The 21,470-nt window shown below is 30.2% G+C and overlaps 2 protein-coding genes across 14 annotated transcripts in view; one reads left to right on the top strand and one right to left on the bottom strand.

Moving 5' to 3' along the window:
- LOC106793801 (dynamin) overlaps positions 1-13,091 on the bottom strand; it is a 24,516-nt gene extending 11,425 nt beyond the window's left edge. For 2 of the 13 annotated variants that reach the window (XM_014761009.1, XM_014761019.1), the window contains exons 1-18: positions 12,973-13,055; positions 12,252-12,836; positions 10,977-11,050; positions 10,536-10,685; positions 10,261-10,464; positions 9,996-10,188; positions 9,706-9,915; positions 8,829-9,028; positions 8,590-8,735; positions 8,347-8,504; positions 6,413-6,439; positions 3,536-3,707; positions 3,166-3,411; positions 2,420-2,431; positions 1,803-2,009; positions 1,364-1,539; positions 1,248-1,253; positions 766-954 (exon numbers count right to left, since the gene is read on the bottom strand). In XM_014761009.1, coding sequence (XP_014616495.1) covers positions 766-954; positions 1,248-1,253; positions 1,364-1,539; positions 1,803-2,009; positions 2,420-2,431; positions 3,166-3,411; positions 3,536-3,707; positions 6,413-6,439; positions 8,347-8,504; positions 8,590-8,735; positions 8,829-9,028; positions 9,706-9,915; positions 9,996-10,188; positions 10,261-10,464; positions 10,536-10,685; positions 10,977-11,050; positions 12,252-12,415 — 2,534 coding nt within the window. In that variant the 5' untranslated portion in view covers positions 12,416-12,836; positions 12,973-13,055. Of the gene's footprint in view, positions 1-74; positions 407-765; positions 955-1,247; positions 1,254-1,363; positions 1,540-1,802; positions 2,010-2,419; positions 2,432-3,165; positions 3,412-3,535; positions 3,708-6,412; positions 6,440-8,346; positions 8,505-8,589; positions 8,736-8,828; positions 9,029-9,705; positions 9,916-9,995; positions 10,189-10,260; positions 10,465-10,535; positions 10,686-10,976; positions 11,051-12,251; positions 12,837-12,972 lie in introns of those variants that run through there. The other 11 variants (XM_014761018.1, XM_014761020.1, XM_014761021.1 and 8 more) reach the window with 10 other exon arrangements.
- A 188-nt stretch (positions 13,092-13,279) lies between these two features.
- On the top strand, positions 13,280-17,571 carry LOC106793806 (serine/threonine-protein phosphatase 6 catalytic subunit). Its single transcript, XM_014761028.1, has 7 exons — positions 13,280-14,205; positions 14,358-14,453; positions 14,623-14,830; positions 14,938-15,017; positions 15,088-15,193; positions 15,266-15,427; positions 15,528-17,571. Exons 1-7 carry the CDS (start codon positions 14,137-14,139, stop codon positions 15,716-15,718), a joined length of 912 nt encoding a protein of 303 aa, XP_014616514.1. The 5' UTR covers positions 13,280-14,136; the 3' UTR covers positions 15,719-17,571.
- Positions 17,572-21,470: the final 3,899 nt, after the last annotated feature.

Here is a 21,470-nt window from a genome sequence, read left to right as displayed (position 1 = left end):
AAATACTAATATATATAAATATTCACGCATAAAAATTCTTGGAAATTCTTTTAACGTAGTTTTTATATTTTTTTTTATTAAATCAAACTTAATCAAATATAAATTCTTTAATTACTTTTTCTTGTATATTTCATATGAGCAAACACTCCACTTTTTATTGACTTTATTATCGTCTAATATTTTCCGACACACGAATACATCGTAGAGAAAATAGGAGTTATTAACAAGTAATGTTTTTGTGTAAAATGTATACTGATAGATGCAACAAATATATGTTGTGTATGCATATATATATATATAATATATATACATATATATATATATATTTATATATTTATACATGTATATATATATATATTGATTAGTAGCGAATAGGCGTGTTAGTGCGAAGACTTATTGTCGGCGCCTGCAATAGAAAGTGAAGTTAGCACCAAAGCCCCAATCGTATTAAAATTTAATGTTTTTAAAACAAATAAATGTGACGTAGTATCATTTTAGCAAAATCACTATTTTAAACATTGGAAATATCTTTTTATAAGAGGGAAATATGGTCAAGAGTTTCTTTTTCTTTTTTTTCCCGACATATACCGATTTTTTTAGTGCAATACTATTTTTAGTAATAAAAACGAATCACAGCATACTGTAAACAAAAGGTGTTTCCACTCTACACTTCTAATATTATCACTTGAACGAATTTTGATATATTGTTTGTTTTGTTTTGATATATCTAAATATATACACACTTTTATATTGTAATGTACTTACGATGGTATTAGTGGCGGTGGTAAGCCTGGACTAGCCCGAGCCTGTGGTGGTCCACCAGGTCCAGGTCTATTGGGAATAGCTGGTGCTGGCCGGACATTGGCAGGAACAGGCGGCGGTACTCGTGAACTAGAAAGAGGTGGTGGCTGTGTCACTCCACGTCTTGGCCCACCAGGAGATGGTGGCGATAACCTAAAGTGGATTCTCTTGCTAAAGATCATCTAATATCTATCGAATTGTACTAGCTTTACTGACTTCTTTTACTGCTGGGCTTAAATTATAATCAATTAAATAAAAAAAAATAAATCTATAAAATAAAAATAAAAATATAGAAACTATTGTAACGCAATATGTTTTAAAATTGAAACAAAATATTAATGCTCAACTGAACACTTTAATAAGAAAGAAATGAAGAAAAGAAAATCAAATGGTATACCATTTTCTTGTTGGTATAAAATTAACTGATAAAATCATGATAATCTTACCCAAGACTGTTGTAATGACGTTCAAGTGTACGAGGAAAAAGTGCATAGTGTAAAATTCGATAACAGCAAATTAGTTGATTTCTAGTTTTTACTATGGATAATAAGATAATGTTTACCTCGGATTTTCTCCAGAAGCCAACCAATCATTCTTCACCGGGGGTGGTACTGGGGTTGTTACTGTAGCCATTGAAACATCTCCAATAATGCGAAGGGATTCCTTACATGCGTGATACATGCGTAACATTTCTTCTCGTTTCTGTGCCTCTTCGGGAGACTCTTCCATCATAGATGCCTGGAATCAAATAAAAATATGATAGTACAATTGTATGATTGAAAAAAAGAAATTAAAATAATTTCAAATTATGTATGACTTTCATAAAGGATATTATTAGGAAAATAGGATTTGTTGGTGGGATAGGACTTACAATTACAGGATCAATAAAATTCTTGAATATATTTATTTCGTCTTCCGTCAACTGGTAAAAAATGTAGGAATGTTTACTGATAAATAAGAAAGTGATAACAATAAATTATCTTAATATGAAATTGTCTTACCTGATCGCCGCTCGCATAAAGATGTGCTAATAATTCTCCATTAATAAAGTCTTTAGCATTGTTAATGATGAGATGCATAATTGTTTTTGGAACAAGATCGCGAGTAGTTTTGGTAACAATTTTCATGTAAGAATCCACCAGATTCCTAATTGTTTCCACTTGACGTTCTAATTGAGGATCCATCGAAGATTGATTTTCAGTACCACCCTAAACATACAAATGAAATTGTAAATAATTTGATATTTTAATCTTTTTTTAATATGGAAATAATCAAATCTATTTTATAAGAAAAAATAACTACATGATTAAATAAAGATAAAATTATACTACCAACGTTATGGTCACATTGTAGATTTGCATTATAGTCAATACTAACTAAATACATTAAATACTATATCTATGTCAATGTGTAGTAAGTATATTAAATTGTCTCGTAACAGCATTTAATTAAAATATTTTACAAAGTTTTCTTCTTTATTGTCTTTCAATTATTCAAATAGTTATAATATTGTTGATCAATTAAGTGCATCTTAATTAGTGTAATATATTGAGTGGAGGTGTATGCATCATGTGTACTGCGTGTTAGAAGAATACACTTTTTATACTGTTTTACCAACCTCGTATCCTTCCTTTAGTTGTTCAAAATTGAAGACAAAAAGATTTTATTATATATATGCAGAGAAAGAGACAATTAAAATAATATATTAATTAAATATTATGAAAAATGTAATAGCATGCAGAATCACACGACTTATGATTCCATTTTTTTAGAACAAATCTTTCATTATTTTTTTACAAGCTAGACTAAATCACACCACCACACAGTTAGTTGTTATAATTAGAAATGAGTTAGAAATGAAACAAGAATTCGGAGATCACTCTTTTCTTTTTTAAGAACTCACCACCTTCTGCTTATCCTAAAATAAATCATAAAATATTGCTCTAATCAATTTAATACAACACATTTAACATTTGGACAATTATTATTTTAAAAATTGTCATGATCACCTAAATGAAAAAAAAGCAAAAAAAACAGGAACTATTTTTTTTAAATTTACAAATTGGTATTAATACACATATTTAGTCACGTATACATTGATACATTTACAACTAAGATTTCATAGAAAGTTTACAGATTTGATATATGTGTAAGAATTTCACTAACAATAAGAGAGACACCTGTTATTGTATTTACGATATATTGCAATGCTTGTTAATATATACTTTAATTGTCTAGTAGTAAAATAAATGTACTTTCGTTATCTACATTATTGAGTCCTCAAACTCTCAAAGAATTTTACATATGTGATTTTAAAAATACAAAAAGACAAAAATGAATTGAAATATATAAACAAAATATTACCTCTCCTTCGCCATTCGCTTGTTCCGTGGATTTCTCAGGATATACTCCAGCTCTTAGTAACGAGGCCTTCCAAGAATCAACATCATCCTGCGTTTCACAACTCAATTCAAGTTGTTTCGAATCTTTATAAACGTTTCTTCCTTCGGGATTGAATAATGCAAATAGATGTCGTCGAGACATGAAACTTTGCTCTAAATCGCGCAGTTTCAAACCATCAAGAGGTAGCATGTACTTCTTTTCACGTTCCTTTAAGATGAATAAAATAGATATATGTGCATGTATAGATTATATCAAAATAATAAATTCGAAATTATAATAGATTCGTTTCAATTGTATTTAAAAGAATTTGATTTCTTTAAATGGTATTTACCTCTTCATCTTTGAACCAAGAAATGCTTTCAGCAGTTAAAACAAACCAGTAGTCTTTGGATCCTCCTTTCATAATGCCAAGATTATGAATGCACATGTAACCTTTACGTATTACTTGATTGCCTAAAGTATGTCGCCCAGCCTTAACTGCATTTTCCGATGATTGCTGAGCACTGTAACATAAAAATAAATATATAATGAAATGTATAAAAATATACAGTTTTATATATTCTTGTGCAAGGCCCACCATAATGGTGTACCACAAAAATTGCACTAGTCACACTTTTATCGAACAAACTAGCAGGGTCAAAATCCTAGCATTAGGTTTCAAAAATTATGCAAACATGTTATATCATAAATATTAGAGCAAAATGTATTATAAATATAATATATATATCTTAATGACTAGAGAGAGAAAAAAAAAGAGAAAAATTGCAAAATAAATGCAATATAAATGAAAAATAAATTATAAAAGTAAATGTCAAACGTATATGTGTATTTTAAATGAAAATGTAACTCTCTTAGCATTCTTGAAAAAGCAAATTTGTTTTTGTAACAATTCTTTTTTATTTTTTCTTCCTTTTTTTTTTTTTATCAACAGTGAGAAACTTTAAAACATTCTACTGTGCCACATCTTGAAAATATAAATTTGCTGTAAAAAAATTTCAAACATGCAGACATGTATATTTCAGATTCCTGTAATTTAAAAAAATAAGCTTGTAAATATACCTTGTAACAATCATTCAAAAAATAGTATTTACACACTGCAAAGAGAACTATTTACACCTGCAATCGAAGCAACTTCTTATTAACATAATGTATCGCTTAAGCACATTTTAAATGTATGAAATGGTTTGGAATGTGGACAAAAAAAATGTAGAATTGATGTTGCTGTGTTTAGTACATTATTTTTGTCTAAATATTCATGAATGACTTACATTATTTTATATATATATATATATTGGGTTGGCAAGAAAATAATTGCCGATTTTGATTATAAATGTCTCACTCCCATTTTAATAATACTCGTTAATGTTATGATTTTTTTTTTTATTATATACGTTATCTGTAATCCTTACTTAGCGTTATAAAATCATTGCGCAGATATTATCTTAATGTTCTTTTTTTCAATATTAATATGGAGTGCAAAAATGAACATTTTCGCAATATCTTGCTTTATTATTTCCGTAAAGGAAAGAACGCAAAGCAAGCCGTAAAAAAGATACGTGATGTGTATGGTGATGAAGCCCTTAAAGAAAGGCAATGCCGAAATTGGTTTGAAAAATTCCGTTCTGGAGATTTTTCTCTTAAAGATGACCAACGTTCAGGTCGATCAGTTAAGCTGAGTGAGGATGAAATGAAAACCATCATCAAAGCGGATCGTCACGTAACTACACGGGAGATTGCAGAGAAGGTAAATGTTTCACATACAACCGTTGAGAATCATTTAAAAAGTGTTGGGCTCGTTAAGAAGCTGGATATTTGGGTTCCGCACGATTTGAAAGAAATTCATCTGACACAGCGTATCAACGTTTGCGATTTATTGCTTAAACGCAATGAATTCGATCCGTTTTTAAAACGAATCATCACTGGAAACGAAAAGTGGATTGTATACAACAATGTCAATCGAAAACGATCGTGGTGCACGTCTAATGAGTCATCGCAAACCACTTCAAAGGCACAAATATCCAAAAAAAAGAAGATTTTTCTGTCAATTTGGTGGGATTGGAAACGTTCGGTGTATTTTAAGCTGCTTCCAAGGAACCAAACCATTCATTCGGAGGTCTACTGTTGGCAACTAGACAAATTGAATGCTAGGCAACACACGTCTTTGGCCATTCGGAAAAAATTGATGGATATTGGTTTGGATTTGATGATACACCCACCATATAGCCCTGATCTTGCACCATCGGATTATCACTTATTTCGATCTCTGGACAACTCCCTCCGTGGTAAAACTTTTAATGATGATGACGTTGTAAAATCGCACTTACTTCAGTTTTTGACCGAAAAAGATCAGACTTTCTACGAGCGTGGAATTTTCAAGTTGTCAGAAAGATGGCAAAAGGTCATCGAACAAAATGGAAAATACATCATAGATTAAAGTTCATTCCAAGTAAGAAAAAAGCCACTTTTATGGAAAAAAAATCGGCAATTACTTTCTTGCCAACCCAATATATCAATTATTTATCTCGTTTCAAACAAAAAACAATAAAAATTCTTAATATGTAACATGTAATGAATATAAAAATAAAAAAGAAATAATTTAAGTTGGAATAGTGTAAAGTTAAATAACAGACGAATTCTAATAAGAGTACTATTATATTTAACATCGTATTATAATCAATTTACTTAGAAACATTTTTCAAAAAAACTAATCTTCCATTAATTTTATGCTCCTCAAAGTACTAATGTCACATCCATCATATAAATGATAAATCATATAAGAGATGTATAATTAAAAAATCTAGATCGTATTATCAAACAATAAATGAAAATAAATGATTAGAGAACATGTGTGTGGGAAAAATATTAAATTTCAATTAAAAATTAATATACCTTAGTGCAGTTTTAGTTACAATAAACTTTATCACTATGGTATATATATTATATAATATGAAAATATATATTTTTTTTTATGTCTTTTATACATTCATCGTATAAGGAATAATATTAAATCAAGCCAGAGATTGCTGTCGGTTGCGATTCATATATATATATATATATAAATATATATATATATATTGTAATAAAACATCATTGTAAGGTAAAAGCCAAAAACATTATCGGAAGGATAAGCATAAGAGAAAGCGTGAAAATGGAAGGAACAAAAAATGTAGTGGAAATTTTTTTGTCAATGTATTTTAACATTTCTTACCTTGCATTATGGCTACTGGCCGCCGCGCTGCCGATACAATTAAATCATTTTTTTAATTGTAAAATATAAAGAAGTCGATCATGAATAGAGACATTTGTGGAAGAAAGTATACATGTTATGTCGATCAGAGCAAGGCATATATGATATATCATTCATGCATAACAAGTTTTCTTTAGATAAAAAATGTTTTCGATTAACATTAGTATTATAAAAATATACTTATAGTATATATACGTATATGTATGTTTAAATATGCCTTACCCCAGTATGGTACTAGAAGTTAAATTAAGAAGTTTATGGCATTATTTGTCAGCAACATCATTATTGTTATTTCAAAAATTTATTTGTCTACATCATTTTTTTAGACTGTCTGCTTGTACAATGAATATGAAATAAATATTTAAAATGAAGAATTATCTAACTAATACTGATAATATATGCCAGAGATATTTTTTTTTTTTTATATTGAAGTAATAAATAAACGGGATTGCATTATATATTTTAGATATATTCTTGCAAATGAATAATCCCAATTTTTTCTCTCACGACAAAATTGTTATATAAGAGATACAAGAATAAATTTTATTGCAAAGATTGTTAACATGTACACACATATTAATTAGGCATTTAGGTAATAAAATCATGCAAAAGGAAGTTAAATAAATACTTATTGTTAGAAATTTCATGTATCTTTCCTAAAAAACATCATTTAATTATTTATATACATTCAAGTGAGAATATCTCTGGTATTACATATGATATCATTCTATGTTTTGTTTGTGTTAAATGATTTAAATCAAGAAGATGCATAAGTAACATTATAAATAAAACGATACTATAAAAGAAAAATATCTTTTGCATTTTAAAATCAAAATGACAAAAAAAGCATAAAAAATTTTCACAAATATATGTGTCACACCTGAGCAGCAGCGTATGAATACAATAAATGCGCGAAAAAGCATTTGAAGCAATGAAATATTTGTTACTAAATAGCTAAGATTACATAACTTTTTATGAAGCAAAATTTATCGAGTATATTCGCATAAATTAACTAGATTGAACCAAATGAATAATACCGCATGCACTGATCGTGAAAAAAGCATTTTCTAATAAAAAAGAAAATTAAAATAAAACAAAAATCAACAGAAAAATTGTACAGCTAAAAAAAAAATTAAATTGTTCATATGTTGCACCTAATACAGCTCATACTTGTGAAATATTGTTTCTATGAGATTGTAAGCACTCGTAGATGTGAATTCAATAATGTATTACTGCTCCTTCAACAATAGAATGTGTTATCATGCATCGTATTGCTTTCTTATCGGTAACAAAAATTTCTCAAAGATTAAAATAATAGTGTTCAAATATAATCTATACAAGTTAATTAAAATGATATCTTTTAAGTCTTGTATTTATATAGAATACAAATTTAGATATTATTCATTCATTCTTGCATGATTTGACAAAAACTTTAGTCTTTGTTTTCTAATACTATAATTTCTAACTTTAGCGATGATATATGGATTAAAATATAAGGTTTATTCTACGGTAAGCTACTTGGTTTGTTATATAATGATATAATTTGATTGAAATTCTGTATTCTAGGTGAAAAACTAATGTATTATTATCATTATCTTTTTCCGTATCATAAAGTAAGCATTAACTCTACACGAAATGTTATCGATATATTAGAAATGTTTAGCATACATCATTGAATATTATATATCATATAAACTATATATCGGTAACTGATAAATATTTAAATAAAATCAAAGAAAATATAATAGCAGGCACAAATGTAACAAAAGCCACACACAAAAGTGATTATACCAAACTTGCAAAAATTTAATTTCTTGTATCATATTATTTACTTTCATGAATACTAATTACATCTAGAATAATGTACAGACAAATAATATTAAAATGATACTTACTTGGCAAAACCAATAAAATCTTCATGGTTAGTATTCATGTAGGCAAGCTCACAATCCACTAAAAGTATTAATTGCTCTTTACACATTTGTTCACGTTGTCGAACGTGAGTGGTTATAATACGTTCCGTTTCTTCTCTTAATCTAGGATAACGTGACATCTGTAATAATCAAAATTATATATTTTAATAAATTGTATATAAATTTTACAAAAAGAAAAAGAAAAAGTAAGAAAATGCAACGTACCCTATCTGTACAAATACGAACAACATTGCTAAGTTCTTGTACGACTAGGTCCACACATTTCAAGCTAGGCTCTTTAAGCCTATTAATTTGTTTTTTGACTATTGCCTCAAAGGCCATATCAGGCGTGAATAATCCTACCCTAATACCTATAATATTTCAATAGTGATATTTAATATTACATAATGTAATATAAAAGAATGAAAAGGAATTTGAAGCAGATAATTATAAATGTAACTGACCATGAATATTTCTAATAGCAAAGGCAATTTCTCTTCTGAGTTCTTTCTCATCAAATTCCATTTTAACAATTTCGAATGGAAAACGTTCGTGGAATAATCTATTTATCTTTGCACCACCACTAAGCTCCATTGTGTTAATTTGTGCCGAACCAGAACCTTCTATAGTCCGTTCAAAATCTGACTGAAGTTGTTGTATCATCCTTAAAAATATTTATAGTGAAATCTAAGAACTTATATTAAGTGTTGTTATTATTATGGGTAGAGAGCCTTGATATTATGCAAGATCATAAGTCAAAGCAATTAAATAATTCTATTTAAAAAAATTACTTGTCTATTTACATGTGTTGAGATTCAACATTAAATTACTCTCATTTAAATTTCATTACATAAATTAAATTATAGAGTTTACGCAAAAGCTTTATATTTTCTTCCAAAATGTCATGCATATCGTCGAATGTTTCAAATCGTTAGTATGTTATTCAATTTCATTGTGTTATCTACATTCAAAATCAATAATCACACCATTTTTTTCAAATAATAAATGTGTGAAGTTTAATAACTTCACTGAAATATATAAAACGATACTTTTCTGATCTGCTTATTCTAGAATCTTTTAAGCAAACAACACACAATCTATTAAAAAATTTTCAAATATACAAGAGAATATACCTACATATACATTTGAATTGATCTGAAAAAAAAAAAAAATAACAATTGTCTTAAATGTCAGGACCCTCCACCCATAACGAAACTTTGTTTAGAAATAAACTAGATTGTTGTAAATCCTTTTGCAGAACACGTTATTTAAATATTATATGATTCATAGAAAAGTTCAAAGAAACATATCTGTGTGTTAAAAAAATGTACTGTCACGTACTGTAACATAGCCTTTGTTTTAATAGCAGGATCATCCGGTCTAAAATGTTTATACTGCTCGACATCTTTTTCCAATGTAAGAAGCTGTTTTTGTAATCTATCTCGTAAAGCAGGAAGGGTATCCCTGATGTGATTTGTAAGTTGTTGATTTAGAACTCGTTGCAGATAGGGTGTACCCAATCTGTCTGCTAAGTGTCGGTAAGAAGGATGACTAGAGTAATAAATAATTATTGTTTTACATTTGAAATTATATTTATGAAGCTAACATAAATTATTCTATAAGTTATTTACCTAAGAAAGAATTTTCTTTCAGCTGCTAAAGCATTTTTAATATCCTTACGCCCCTCGATATCTTTCTGACTTCTGTTAACAACACCAATGTAGCCTCTTCGTAAAGGTAATAATTTATTCTCCAAAATATCTCTTGCATCAGTACCGTCATCCATAAGATCCAGTTTAGTAATAACACCAATAGTACGTACACCTTATCAATTATTTTATATTGTTATTTATATATTTAGGAAACTGATATATGTTAAAATGTAGGAACACTTACCCTGTGGATCAACTTCTTTAGCAAGTTTAAGAGCATCACTGTTTGCCAAGTCAGTATTAGCTGGTGTTACTGCCAATATAAGACAATTATCTCTTCTAATAAATTGAAAAATCATAGCTTTGATTTGAGCTTCTATATCAACCGGCTGATCTCCAATTGGTACTTTTGTGAGACCAGGTAGATCGATCAACGTCAGATTGAGAACTATAAAAGAATTGATGTTAGTACAAGTCACTTGATTATGAAATGTGAATATTCAATCAAATAATATTTACCATTAGGCGAATATACTCTTAAATTTATGGGTATATTAGATATACCCTTGTTACTGCCAGTTACTCTATCTGTTTCAGATTCTATTTCTTTTCGTACTTCATCAAAGTCCACAAACTTCTTCCCCTTGCAGTGCAAAAATTCAGCATATTCTGTAAAAATAAAAAGCATTCGTTGTAATAAATAATTGTGAATCTTTTATAGAAGAATTTCAGATAATGATAGAAAGTGAGATGCCAATGTACCGAATTTCCTGTTTGTTATGAACTCAGACATACAGGAAGTATGATAACCGAAAACATAACTATACAACTAAGTTTTGACATTCATATATATATATATTAATTTTATCTAATACAAATATAATCTTCCTTTTTACATATTTTTCAAACATTCTTTTCACAAACATACTTTTTAATGCGATTATATTTGTGATGACTCACCCGTAGTGCTATGAATCAATTGTAAGATGAGCGGTCTTCTAGTTACAATACCAGAACCTCTGGGTAAGAAATCCCTGAAAAATAAACATTCAATTTTGCAAACAACTATTACTGAAAGATTATTTTCAAGAAAGAGGATGAAAAATAATATAATATAATATAATATATAATATATTATATTATAAAGTAATTTAATAACAATGGACAAAAACAAAGAAAGAAAGGTATTGTATATTTACACTTGCACAAGTTAAAATGAGATATCATTAGTGGGTTTCATAAATTGGTCAAGAAATAATGATGACGTGCTTAATAACGCTTTTTAAAATTCTTCTTTGTTACGTATAAATGTTGTGTGTGTATATACGTGCGTGTAATTTTGTTCTCATCTCGCACGCAACGAAACTTTTCATAGAAACTTTGTAATTAGCAAAAAGAACAAATATTTTCTTTTTCTACGACGATAGAGACGCAAAGAAGAAGGAAGCTTTGTTTTCCAAACGGAAGATTAAATATTTCCATTGACAAATCCGGACGGTAGATAAAATATTGACGTTTAAAAAACGAATCGTCGACGATTCATGCCAACTCCGATTTCATATTTAAAGTACATGGCATTAAGATCGGAACAATGAGATGTTTGAATTTTTGAAATCGGCGATGACTGTCTTCTTCTTCTTCTTCTTCTTCTTCTTCGTCATTCATCATTAAAAGCAAACGAGAAGAAAAATGACTAACAGAATCTAAGAAATAAATTGATGTGTTAAAGTCCCGATGATATCATAAAATAACATGAGAAGATTAATTACTATTAGGAGAAAAATTTTCGTAAGAAGGTAAAAGATGTTCGATATGTCACCGTGAGGGCGGTCTCGTACGATTTCAGCGATACTATTGATCGACTAGAACAATTAACGAATAAGAACAGTAGGATGGGTTAAGATCGTTCGATAAAAAATAGGGAAAAAAAAAAGAAAAGTCATTGTTATAACAATTAAAGAGATATATATATATATATATATATCTTTTTTTTTTTAAATAAAAAGTTAGATTTGTAAGAATTGAAAAAATAAATGTAAAATGTAGTACGGGCCGCCTCCAAGGCGTGGCGTATATAATAAATGTAATAAAGTAGAGATATGTGGTCTACGTTAGATCAATTATTTGATGACGATTATCGATCGAATTGTTAAGACGCAATGAGAGACAGACGGTCGCGTTGATAAGTCTTAGGGTCGAAGGAAAGCAATCAAATCTACCTTGTATGATACTTACTTTCCAACAAAGTTTTCGAGTACGGAACTTTTTCCCGCACTCTGACCGCCCACTACCGCGATTTGCGGTAAATCGAGTTGCATGTGGACCCCAAGTTGCGTGAACGCATCCTGCAGCTTGTTCACGATCGGGATTAGTTGTTCCATACCCGTATTCCCAGCCATTTTTTCTTTTTCCCTGAAGTCGTCCTAAGAATTCACAAGTCGAGGAATACGAGTTCCTACCTTCCGATCTTCTGCTTGCTCTTCTCCGACGATTGTGACACGGATCGACACTACCTTAGGTAACAGTATTAGTAGTAGTGTAATAATAATTGTAGGAAGAGTAGTAGGAATAGTAGTAGTAGTAGTGATAGAAACAGCAATAGCAGCAGTAGCAGCAGCACCAGCACACACACCAATACCACTACCACCGCCGCTCCTCACGCGCGCAATCCTCGAGGGTAACTGCCACAAAACGAGATCCCAGTCGTTTTTTTCTGCAGGTATCTCTCTCTCTTTCTCTCTCCCCCCGAAACGCTATCAAAATGGCCGATTTCGTGAAGAGTATCCTATCCCTAACACGCCAAATTTCACCGCATCTTTTCTAGAGAACAAGAGAAAAAAGAAAAAGGTTTCTCGTTGGTTTTTCTTTGCTAATTTTTTCTTTCCTGTCAACTATAGTAACGCTTAACCTTATTTAACGCGTTATTTCCGTGTAGATAATGGAACGCATAACGTACCTACTTACTCTCTCTAACAACTCACCGTGGCCACTACCTTCGTATAAATGAGATCTAGCGTACAAACTCGAAGTAACGTAACGTCGCTTCAATCGATAATCAAAGCGTGCGCACTATCGCGTCTCCTTCGTATTGACCCACTTTTCTTCCTTCCGAGATAAAATCCATATCGTCTTCCCGTCGGTGACCTTTTTACTTTAACATTCTGATCAATTTCAACCTTCTTCTTCTTCTTTTTGTTCTTCCTCCTAATTTTCTTACCGCATTACCGATCTCTATTTCTCTCTTTCTTTCTTACTTACTTTTTATATCTCTTTTCTCTCTTTACTTGATCCTCCTCTCTCTTATTCCACCTCTTTTTTTAACGATCTTTTTAACGGTTGCCTCGAATAAATTCAAATCTACGCGGGATAAACATTCGAACAACTAAAGTGAACTCATCCGCGTTCGTTTTTTTTTCTCCTTCTCTTTTCGATACTCGATCAATGTCTATTGGGAACACGTTATTCCGAATATAATCGAACAATCGAACGTGTAATCGTTTTTACAAATTTATCGATCGTCAATGATCTTTTCAAATTCATCTATGCCCAAATATTGATTAGATTTCGTATATCTATTGTAAACGATCTGATGTGAATAAAAATAAATGAGTGTATTTTTAAATTGATCTTTCAATTTTGTATAATCGAATGTGATAAAAGCTAATTAACGAAATATTCGTTTATTCGTACTTTGATATCGATTAGTCGAATCCATTTTTCTTCATCCGACATTTTCTTTTAGGTCAATTTTGGTACTCGTAAGGCGCATACGCAACGATAAAAAAAGCTTTCATTGAGGCAAACATATTAAAACGTTTCCACGATCGTTTATATGCTCACTGAGCGTTTCAAACATCGATTGAATTATTTTAACCAATTTTTGTCTATTCGATTATCCATTCAACGAATTTTCGTGTTATAGACATCGATGAATAAAAAATGTGAATGCTTTGTGAAATAGTGTTATTCGTTATTATTCCTCGAATATGCGTTTTTTCAATTTTTTATTAATAAATATAAATCTAGTATTCTTGTGTAGGATGCAGTTAAGTTTGAGTTTTCTCTACATCGGTGGTTGAATGAGGGCGCGACCGGTATTTTCCCGTAGTACAAATCCAAAATGTCAGACATCGATAAATGGATAGATATCGCTAAAGAATGCAAATATCTTCCGGAAAATGATCTTAAGGTAATTAATGTCTGTGAGAATACAATTATCATGACATAGTGGATAGAATATATGATTTGAATAGAAGATAACCTCAATACTTGATATTCGTATAATTACTTTGAAACGATCCATTTACTCCAATAACCGTAACAATTTTGTTACTTTTATAGAAACTCTGTGACATTGTGTGTGATTTATTATTGGAAGAGTCCAATATTCAACCTGTGTCTACTCCGGTAACGGTTTGTGGCGATATCCATGGACAGGTAAAAAGAACATTTTCAATCTAACCTTATAATTCTCTCTAAAACTATGTAACTACATATATTGTTTATATTGTGTTTACGTGTTATATATTTCTATTATCTTTATTAATTTTATTTTCAACGCTGAGGTTGATAACAGAAGTTTTATTTTTATCTATGACAATTTTAGTTTTATGATCTGGAGGAATTATTCCGTAATGGAGGACCTGTGCCTGATACAAATTATATATTCATGGGTGATTTTGTGGATAGGGGCTATTATAGTTTAGAAACATTTACACGCCTACTCACGCTTAAAGCTAAATGGTCTGATAGAATAACATTACTCAGAGGGAATCACGAATCAAGACAAATTACACATGTCTATGGATTTTATGGTTTGTTCAATGTTATATCGTTCTTTTACTTGTCGAGTCTATCTAAATGATGTATAATATCATTTGCCTTGTATATATGTATTACTTCTTTATCTATTTTTAATTAGATGAATGTCAAAACAAATATGGCAATGCGAATGCATGGAAGTATTGCTGCAGAGTCTTTGATTTGCTCACAGTTGCTGCCGTAAGTTGACGTGTTCTTAATTCTTGTGTCATAAGAGCAATAAGTCATTTTAATATTCTAAATTTTTTAGTTAATCGATGAACAAGTTCTTTGTGTACATGGTGGATTATCCCCAGCTATTTCAACGTTAGATCAAATTAGGACTATTGAAAGAAACCAAGAAATACCGCATAAAGGTTTTGGAGAGTTACTATTTATTATTTTAACATAATATTCATATTTCTTTATTTGCAATTGTTTATCGTTAGGTGCTTTTTGCGATTTGGTATGGTCTGATCCAGAAGACGTGGATGGATGGACAGTTAGTCCACGAGGAGCTGGTTGGCTGTTTGGAAGTAGAGTTACTTATCAATTTATGGAAATAAATGACCTTAAACTAATTTGCAGAGCTCATCAACTGGTGCATGAAGGTGAGTACTTGTTAAAAAGATTAGAATTTTGTCATACGACTTTTTTTTTATATCGCATATAACTTGTAGCGAGTTAATATATCAATTATTTTATTTATAGGCTATAAATACATGTTTAATGACAAATTAGTGACAGTCTGGTCAGCTCCAAACTACTGTTACAGATGTGGTAATGTAGCTAGTATTTTACAGTTTACAACAGTAGATCATAGATGTCCAGTGCTGTTTCAGGCAGTACCTGATTCGGAAAGAGTGATTCCACCTTTAATCACAACTCCATACTTTTTGTGATTTAACTTAGTAATTCGTTCGTTTGGACGCAGAGAGGAGATATCTGTGTCTAGACTCAATAGAATTACATGATTTTTGGATAATGAATCCAGGCTGGTACTATGACGGAGCATAAAAATTCCCTAAAATATATTGCAGAATATTGTATTGCTTAAAATTTTTTATCTCCTTTTGAGTTGAATTAATTTTTTAATTTCTATTAAAAATACATATTTTAATGTTTTTCTAATCAAACTTGTATAACTTTGCAGGCAATTTACTATGTAATTATTACGAGAAAAAGTATTTAAAAATTTTTAAAGGATTTTATGAACTTTTGTATATTAAAAAGCCAATTTTTATACGTAGCATCTGCCATTGCATCAGCCTGATTTCTCTAGTTTAAAAATATTTTCCATTGGAATAAATGTGAAACACTTTATGGTCTAGACGCTTCGCTGTCTACTGTGTACATTCTATAGAGCATTCGTATCTCAGAGCAACGTTGTGAACATATTGTTGCGAAAAGGCTGAGGCTTTTTAAATAATTTATGAACATAATTAAGTAAATGGTCCAACTATGTGTGTGGATGGATAAATAAACAGATGTCATATATAAACATTCCGGCATATAAGACAGGCGCTCTGAGTACAATCAATGCTTCATTGATATTATGATCGTTGTGCATAGAATTCAGGTTTATTCAAGCGTAAGCGTATATACTATTGTTAAGGTCTTCCTGAGTAAATGATACATTTCCGATTTAGTAGATATACATACTGGTGTGCTGCGTGCAATTTTTTAATTCTAGATGCGCAATCAGTGTTCTTAGCAGCATAAATTTGGCGTTTATATGCCATGGTACAAATAGCGTATAGCAGTAGCCAAAGTTTTTCTGCCTAGGTGAGGAAATCTACGAGAGGATTGTATTATTCGTAATTGTTTTTCTTTTATTTCTCTTTTATTTTGTTTCGTTTCTATCTTTTATCCTTTTTACGCACATGACATTTTTTTATATCATCTTTTAAAACATATATATAGCTCTCAATATCGATCACCTGCAAAGTATACTCTATAATTCTATTAGTATTCGTTCATAAAGCTCGGCCTTTTTAGCCATTTTTCTCTCTTTCTATATAAGTACAAAGCAATAGTTTTGAATATTATTATATATTCTCCGCGTCTTTGTACAGTTTCCACGTTGTATGCCAAATTGCTGTTGTACTGAATAATCGTATTAGCTAGTTTCTTATAAGTTCATTACTATAGGGAGCAACTTGTAAAAAATCGAGACCCTTAGCAATGTGCCTCTCTAAATTGATAAGCGTTTGTGTAATATAATATGATGACAGTATCGATACATAATTAATGGGAACGCACTGGCCATTGCGTATTATAAGCCTGAATTCTGACCATCGATTGATGATTAGCTCACGATATTCCTAATTGATCACAGACCCGATTAATATCGCATTGGCAATTGGCACTGGCTGTCAAGTATGGAAATTATTCTATTTTGAATTTTGTGATATAGATCGAACGAGGCATGTGAACGTTATGTCGACGTTTATAACGATTCTCCTTGTCGAAATCGTTCGAAGATGTTTTAATAACTTGTTACTTCAAGGAATATAGTAAACATTTGAAACAGTGCCTTCAGAACTATAATACGACACGGTCTACTAGAAATAAATACTTTCTACCGACAGATAGTAATAGAAGTAAGACGAATTATATGAATGCCAGAGAGTTCAACGAGGACGTATAACACACATATACGTATAGAAAAGATCTCTTTATCCGTTTCTGTTCTAATCGCTTTGAAGAACATTCTACGGAACGTTTGCTCTTCTAATGAAATTAATTGCACATATCACGTATTTTTATTATATATCACTTATGTGCTTTAGTCGACTATTTAACATTTTAACTAATTGAACTTTCGTGGCGGTCGATAACAGATTAACCGTCCGACTTTTCAGTTTATTCACATATCTTATATCATTTTTATTATCTTTATTCGAAAAAAAGCAAAAGGAAACAAAAAGAGAGAGAGAGGGAGAGAAAGCGAGAGCGAGAGAGAGAGAGAGAGAGAGAGAGAGAGAGAGAGAGAGAAAGAAAGAGAGAGAGATAGAGAGAATGAAAGAAAAAAAGAAAGAAAGAAAAAGGAAGTAAGATGTCTAGAAGAAATAAGAAGAGAGATGAAGAAACAAAAAATAAAAATAAATAAAAATAATAAAATAACAAAATAAAATAAAATAATAAAATAAAAGATGAACCCGTCTTTTGAGATAATTAAGTAGATTTAAAAAAAAAACACAAATTCCGACCATTCGATTTATTCGGTTCTCGTCATTTAAAAAAAGGAAAAAAAAGAAATCAGCAACGCGCGTTTTCACGATGATTAAATAATTCATTCGACATATTACATCGCATGTTAATAGATCATATTACGAATGTCTAGACACGGAGTTTACGTTATAAACTCGTCTTACAGTATTTACAGCCTCCATAATGTGTAAGCTAGAGGTGATGATTAAAGAAGAAGAAGAGGAGGAGGAGGAGGATTGATGATGTCCTAGGATGCGTGCATACGCGAACACGCGTATGATTATTCTCAAAATGTTTAATTAATTAAACATTAGTTTAGTGCGTGCCTATCGAAAAAAAAGGTATAAGAAGCAACAGCAGCATCACCTAGGTTCACCTCTGCAAACAGCTGTCTGTGATCGCTTTAAATCTTATCGAAGTGTCCAAGCGCTTGCGTTGTAAGTTAGCACGGAGAAATAGGAAATGACATAAAGACTTATTTGGGCGTCTAAATGATAACAAGACTATTTGAGTTTAACGCTCTGTGCAGGAGCTTGAACACTGCGCATAATCCTTAAAGATCTCACAGGTAGACATCATTTTAACGATCATGTACCTTGAAAGTATAGACTTTGTTATGTTAATGTAATGAAACAAAAAAAAAAAAGAAAAAACGTCTGTAATAAAGATACACAGAATTACAGCTGCCATCGTTTAAAAAAAAAAAACCATCGATATTATCATTATCAATTTTTCTCATTAATCTCCTTAGGAACATTCCGCGCGACTTTTACTTTATTTTAAATATTAAATATTTAATATTAAATGTGTATATATATATAATTGTGTTCTCATACTATAATAAGTAAGTTAGTTTGGGATGGGTAGGATATAGATTTAGGATCGTAAAAGTGATTTAACGTAGTCTTAATTCTTTATTCAGTGGTTTTTATTTACTCGTAATAATATTATTTGCATCATATGTATATATATATATATATAATATATATATATGTATATATATATATATATATAATTCTATTTACTCCTTACTATTTATATATAATAATATAGTGTATTTATGTTCATTATGTATAATATATTATCTACATTTATAATCCCTATGAAAGGCATCTCCATACAGACTTCAGTTTCACTTTTTTAAAATATCTTATTTATTCATAAAAATACAGGGGTTTACGCGCTTATCGCAAAATTCAGTTCGTTTTGCCGGGAACCGATAGCCTTCGAATATTTTTCGGACGAACGTTAAATAATATTGATAATAATAATAATAATAATAATAATAATAATATTAATAATAGTAAAAAAATAATAATAATTGTCGCTCGCTTTATCAATTTATGTATGTACATAAAGACTTTTCGTCCAAGAAAAATTCAATATAGCTCGCGGTTTATTTATTATTTCTTAATTTAATTATCGAATCAGATTTGTTCTTTTAAATCGTCAGGCTTGATCGATGAGGGAAGGATGTTTCTTTTTTTTTATTAAAAAAAAAAAAAAAAAAACAAATACAGGTATTCGATGCGCTAAGAAGAAATGCAAGAAAAAATGCGAACGCGAAATGTTCTAAGATGATTATTATATCTGCGAATGACAAAAGAAAAATACATACGCGAGATCCTGGAACACGCACGTGGACGAATTGTATGCATTCATGTATTTTTTTTTTTCTTTTTTTTCATATTGCGATATTTGCCGTTAACTATTATATTTATTTAAAGAATTTCGCGTATCTACGATATGTTCGTCAGTTAAATACGATCGTATTATGAATGAAATTTATGAAGAGTATAAAAGCGATCAATAGGATGAAATTTTATCTTTTTATTCTCTCTCTCTCTCTCTTTTTCTTTCTTTCTATCTCTTTCTCTCCTTTTTATTTTATTTTATTTTAATTATTTATTTTTTCGTTTAACGTCTCGTACGTATTTACGGATATATCGCAACTTCAGGAAAATGCATAATACATATCCGCGTTGGGATTACGTCAAACAGATTAATTATTTTATTTATTTTCCTATTCGTAACCGAATTATTTCTCTTTCTTTCTTTCTTTTTTTTCTATACATAGCGTAGAACCCTCTCGGTGATCTGATTGAAATTTCAGAGAAAAGGGACTACCTTTAAGGCACGCGATCGAAATAGAAAGCAATTTTATCAATGCTTCACCATCGAAAGCAGAAATATCGACGAGTTTTTAAATACGCGCGTTTTTTATTATTACGTACGTACCTTCTATATAACATACATACATACATAAATACATACGTACTTACATATATTTATATGTATATGCACGATCATGTACGTACGCGAGCGATTCACATAATTTATATCTCTGTATTATCATTTAATTAATTTATTAATGTTTTTTCTTTCTTATCTCGCTTTCTCTATCACTTTGTTTTTATTTTACTCTCTTTTACTTTTTATTTATTTATTTATTTATTTATTTATTTAATTTCATTTTTCAAGTCTTTTTTTTCAAAATCATTTGGATCACATGCGATTAGGTGCGCGCGCACACGCGGGCCGCGCGCGCATCTAAAAATTTCAAATTTTCGCGGCAATTCCGTTCCCGGCAGAGCGAATAGTTTTTTACGTGGCGCCCGAAATCTCAGTTACAAAAGGAATAGTACTCGAAGGTAAACGAGATATTATCATTATAATAATAATAATAATAATCTTCATCATCATCATCATCATCATCATCATCATCATCATCATTAATAATAATAATTAATAATTAATAATAATAAAAACGTACTTTCTATAAACGTAGGTAGAAATTGGTAACTTTGACTCACTCATTGAAAAAGTATCTTTCTTTCTTTCTTATCTTTTTTTTCTTTTTTTCTTTTGTTTTGTTTTATTTTTATCATTTTTATTCGCCGAACCTGGCATATTCGTGCTTTTATTTCTGCTTAGCTGCCCGTCGTTTTTGGGTTAACATTTGCATTCTTCGCGAACGAGCATGAATGTGTGTTTATTTATTTAATTATTCTTTTCTTTTTTTTTTTCTTTTTTTTTTTTTCATTCAGTTAACTTTCTTTTTTGCTAATTTTCCCTTCCATCTCGCGTCTATAACACATAATATAGAAAAAAAGTAAGTCGAATATTAGATTTTTGACAATGTTTTCAATCGGGCCGAGATTATCGGACAAATTGGCGATTTTCGTTAAATGAAAATGATCGGGTTCTCATTTTAAAATGCGCGATCCTTTTATTTTATTAATTTTTTTCTCGTATCTCGTACGGACTGAAAATATTGTTGACGGAACACGTTCGACGTTTATTCGAGAAAAAAGCGGGTAATAACACGGATTTATACAAAGACAGGACTAGTACTTTCAACATAGTTATTATTAGACCTTTCGTACAATATGTACAAAGTTAAACCCATAAACGAGAGGCATGTGTTTACATATATATATA

Source organism: Polistes canadensis, unplaced genomic scaffold (genome assembly GCF_001313835.1).
Source record: "Polistes canadensis isolate GaletaPanama2010 unplaced genomic scaffold, ASM131383v1 scaffold_19, whole genome shotgun sequence".
In the NCBI taxonomy this organism is placed as follows: domain Eukaryota; kingdom Metazoa; phylum Arthropoda; class Insecta; order Hymenoptera; family Vespidae; genus Polistes; species Polistes canadensis.
The sequence above is the reverse complement of the archived record's forward strand: the minus strand, read 5'-3'. Positions and strand labels throughout refer to the sequence as shown.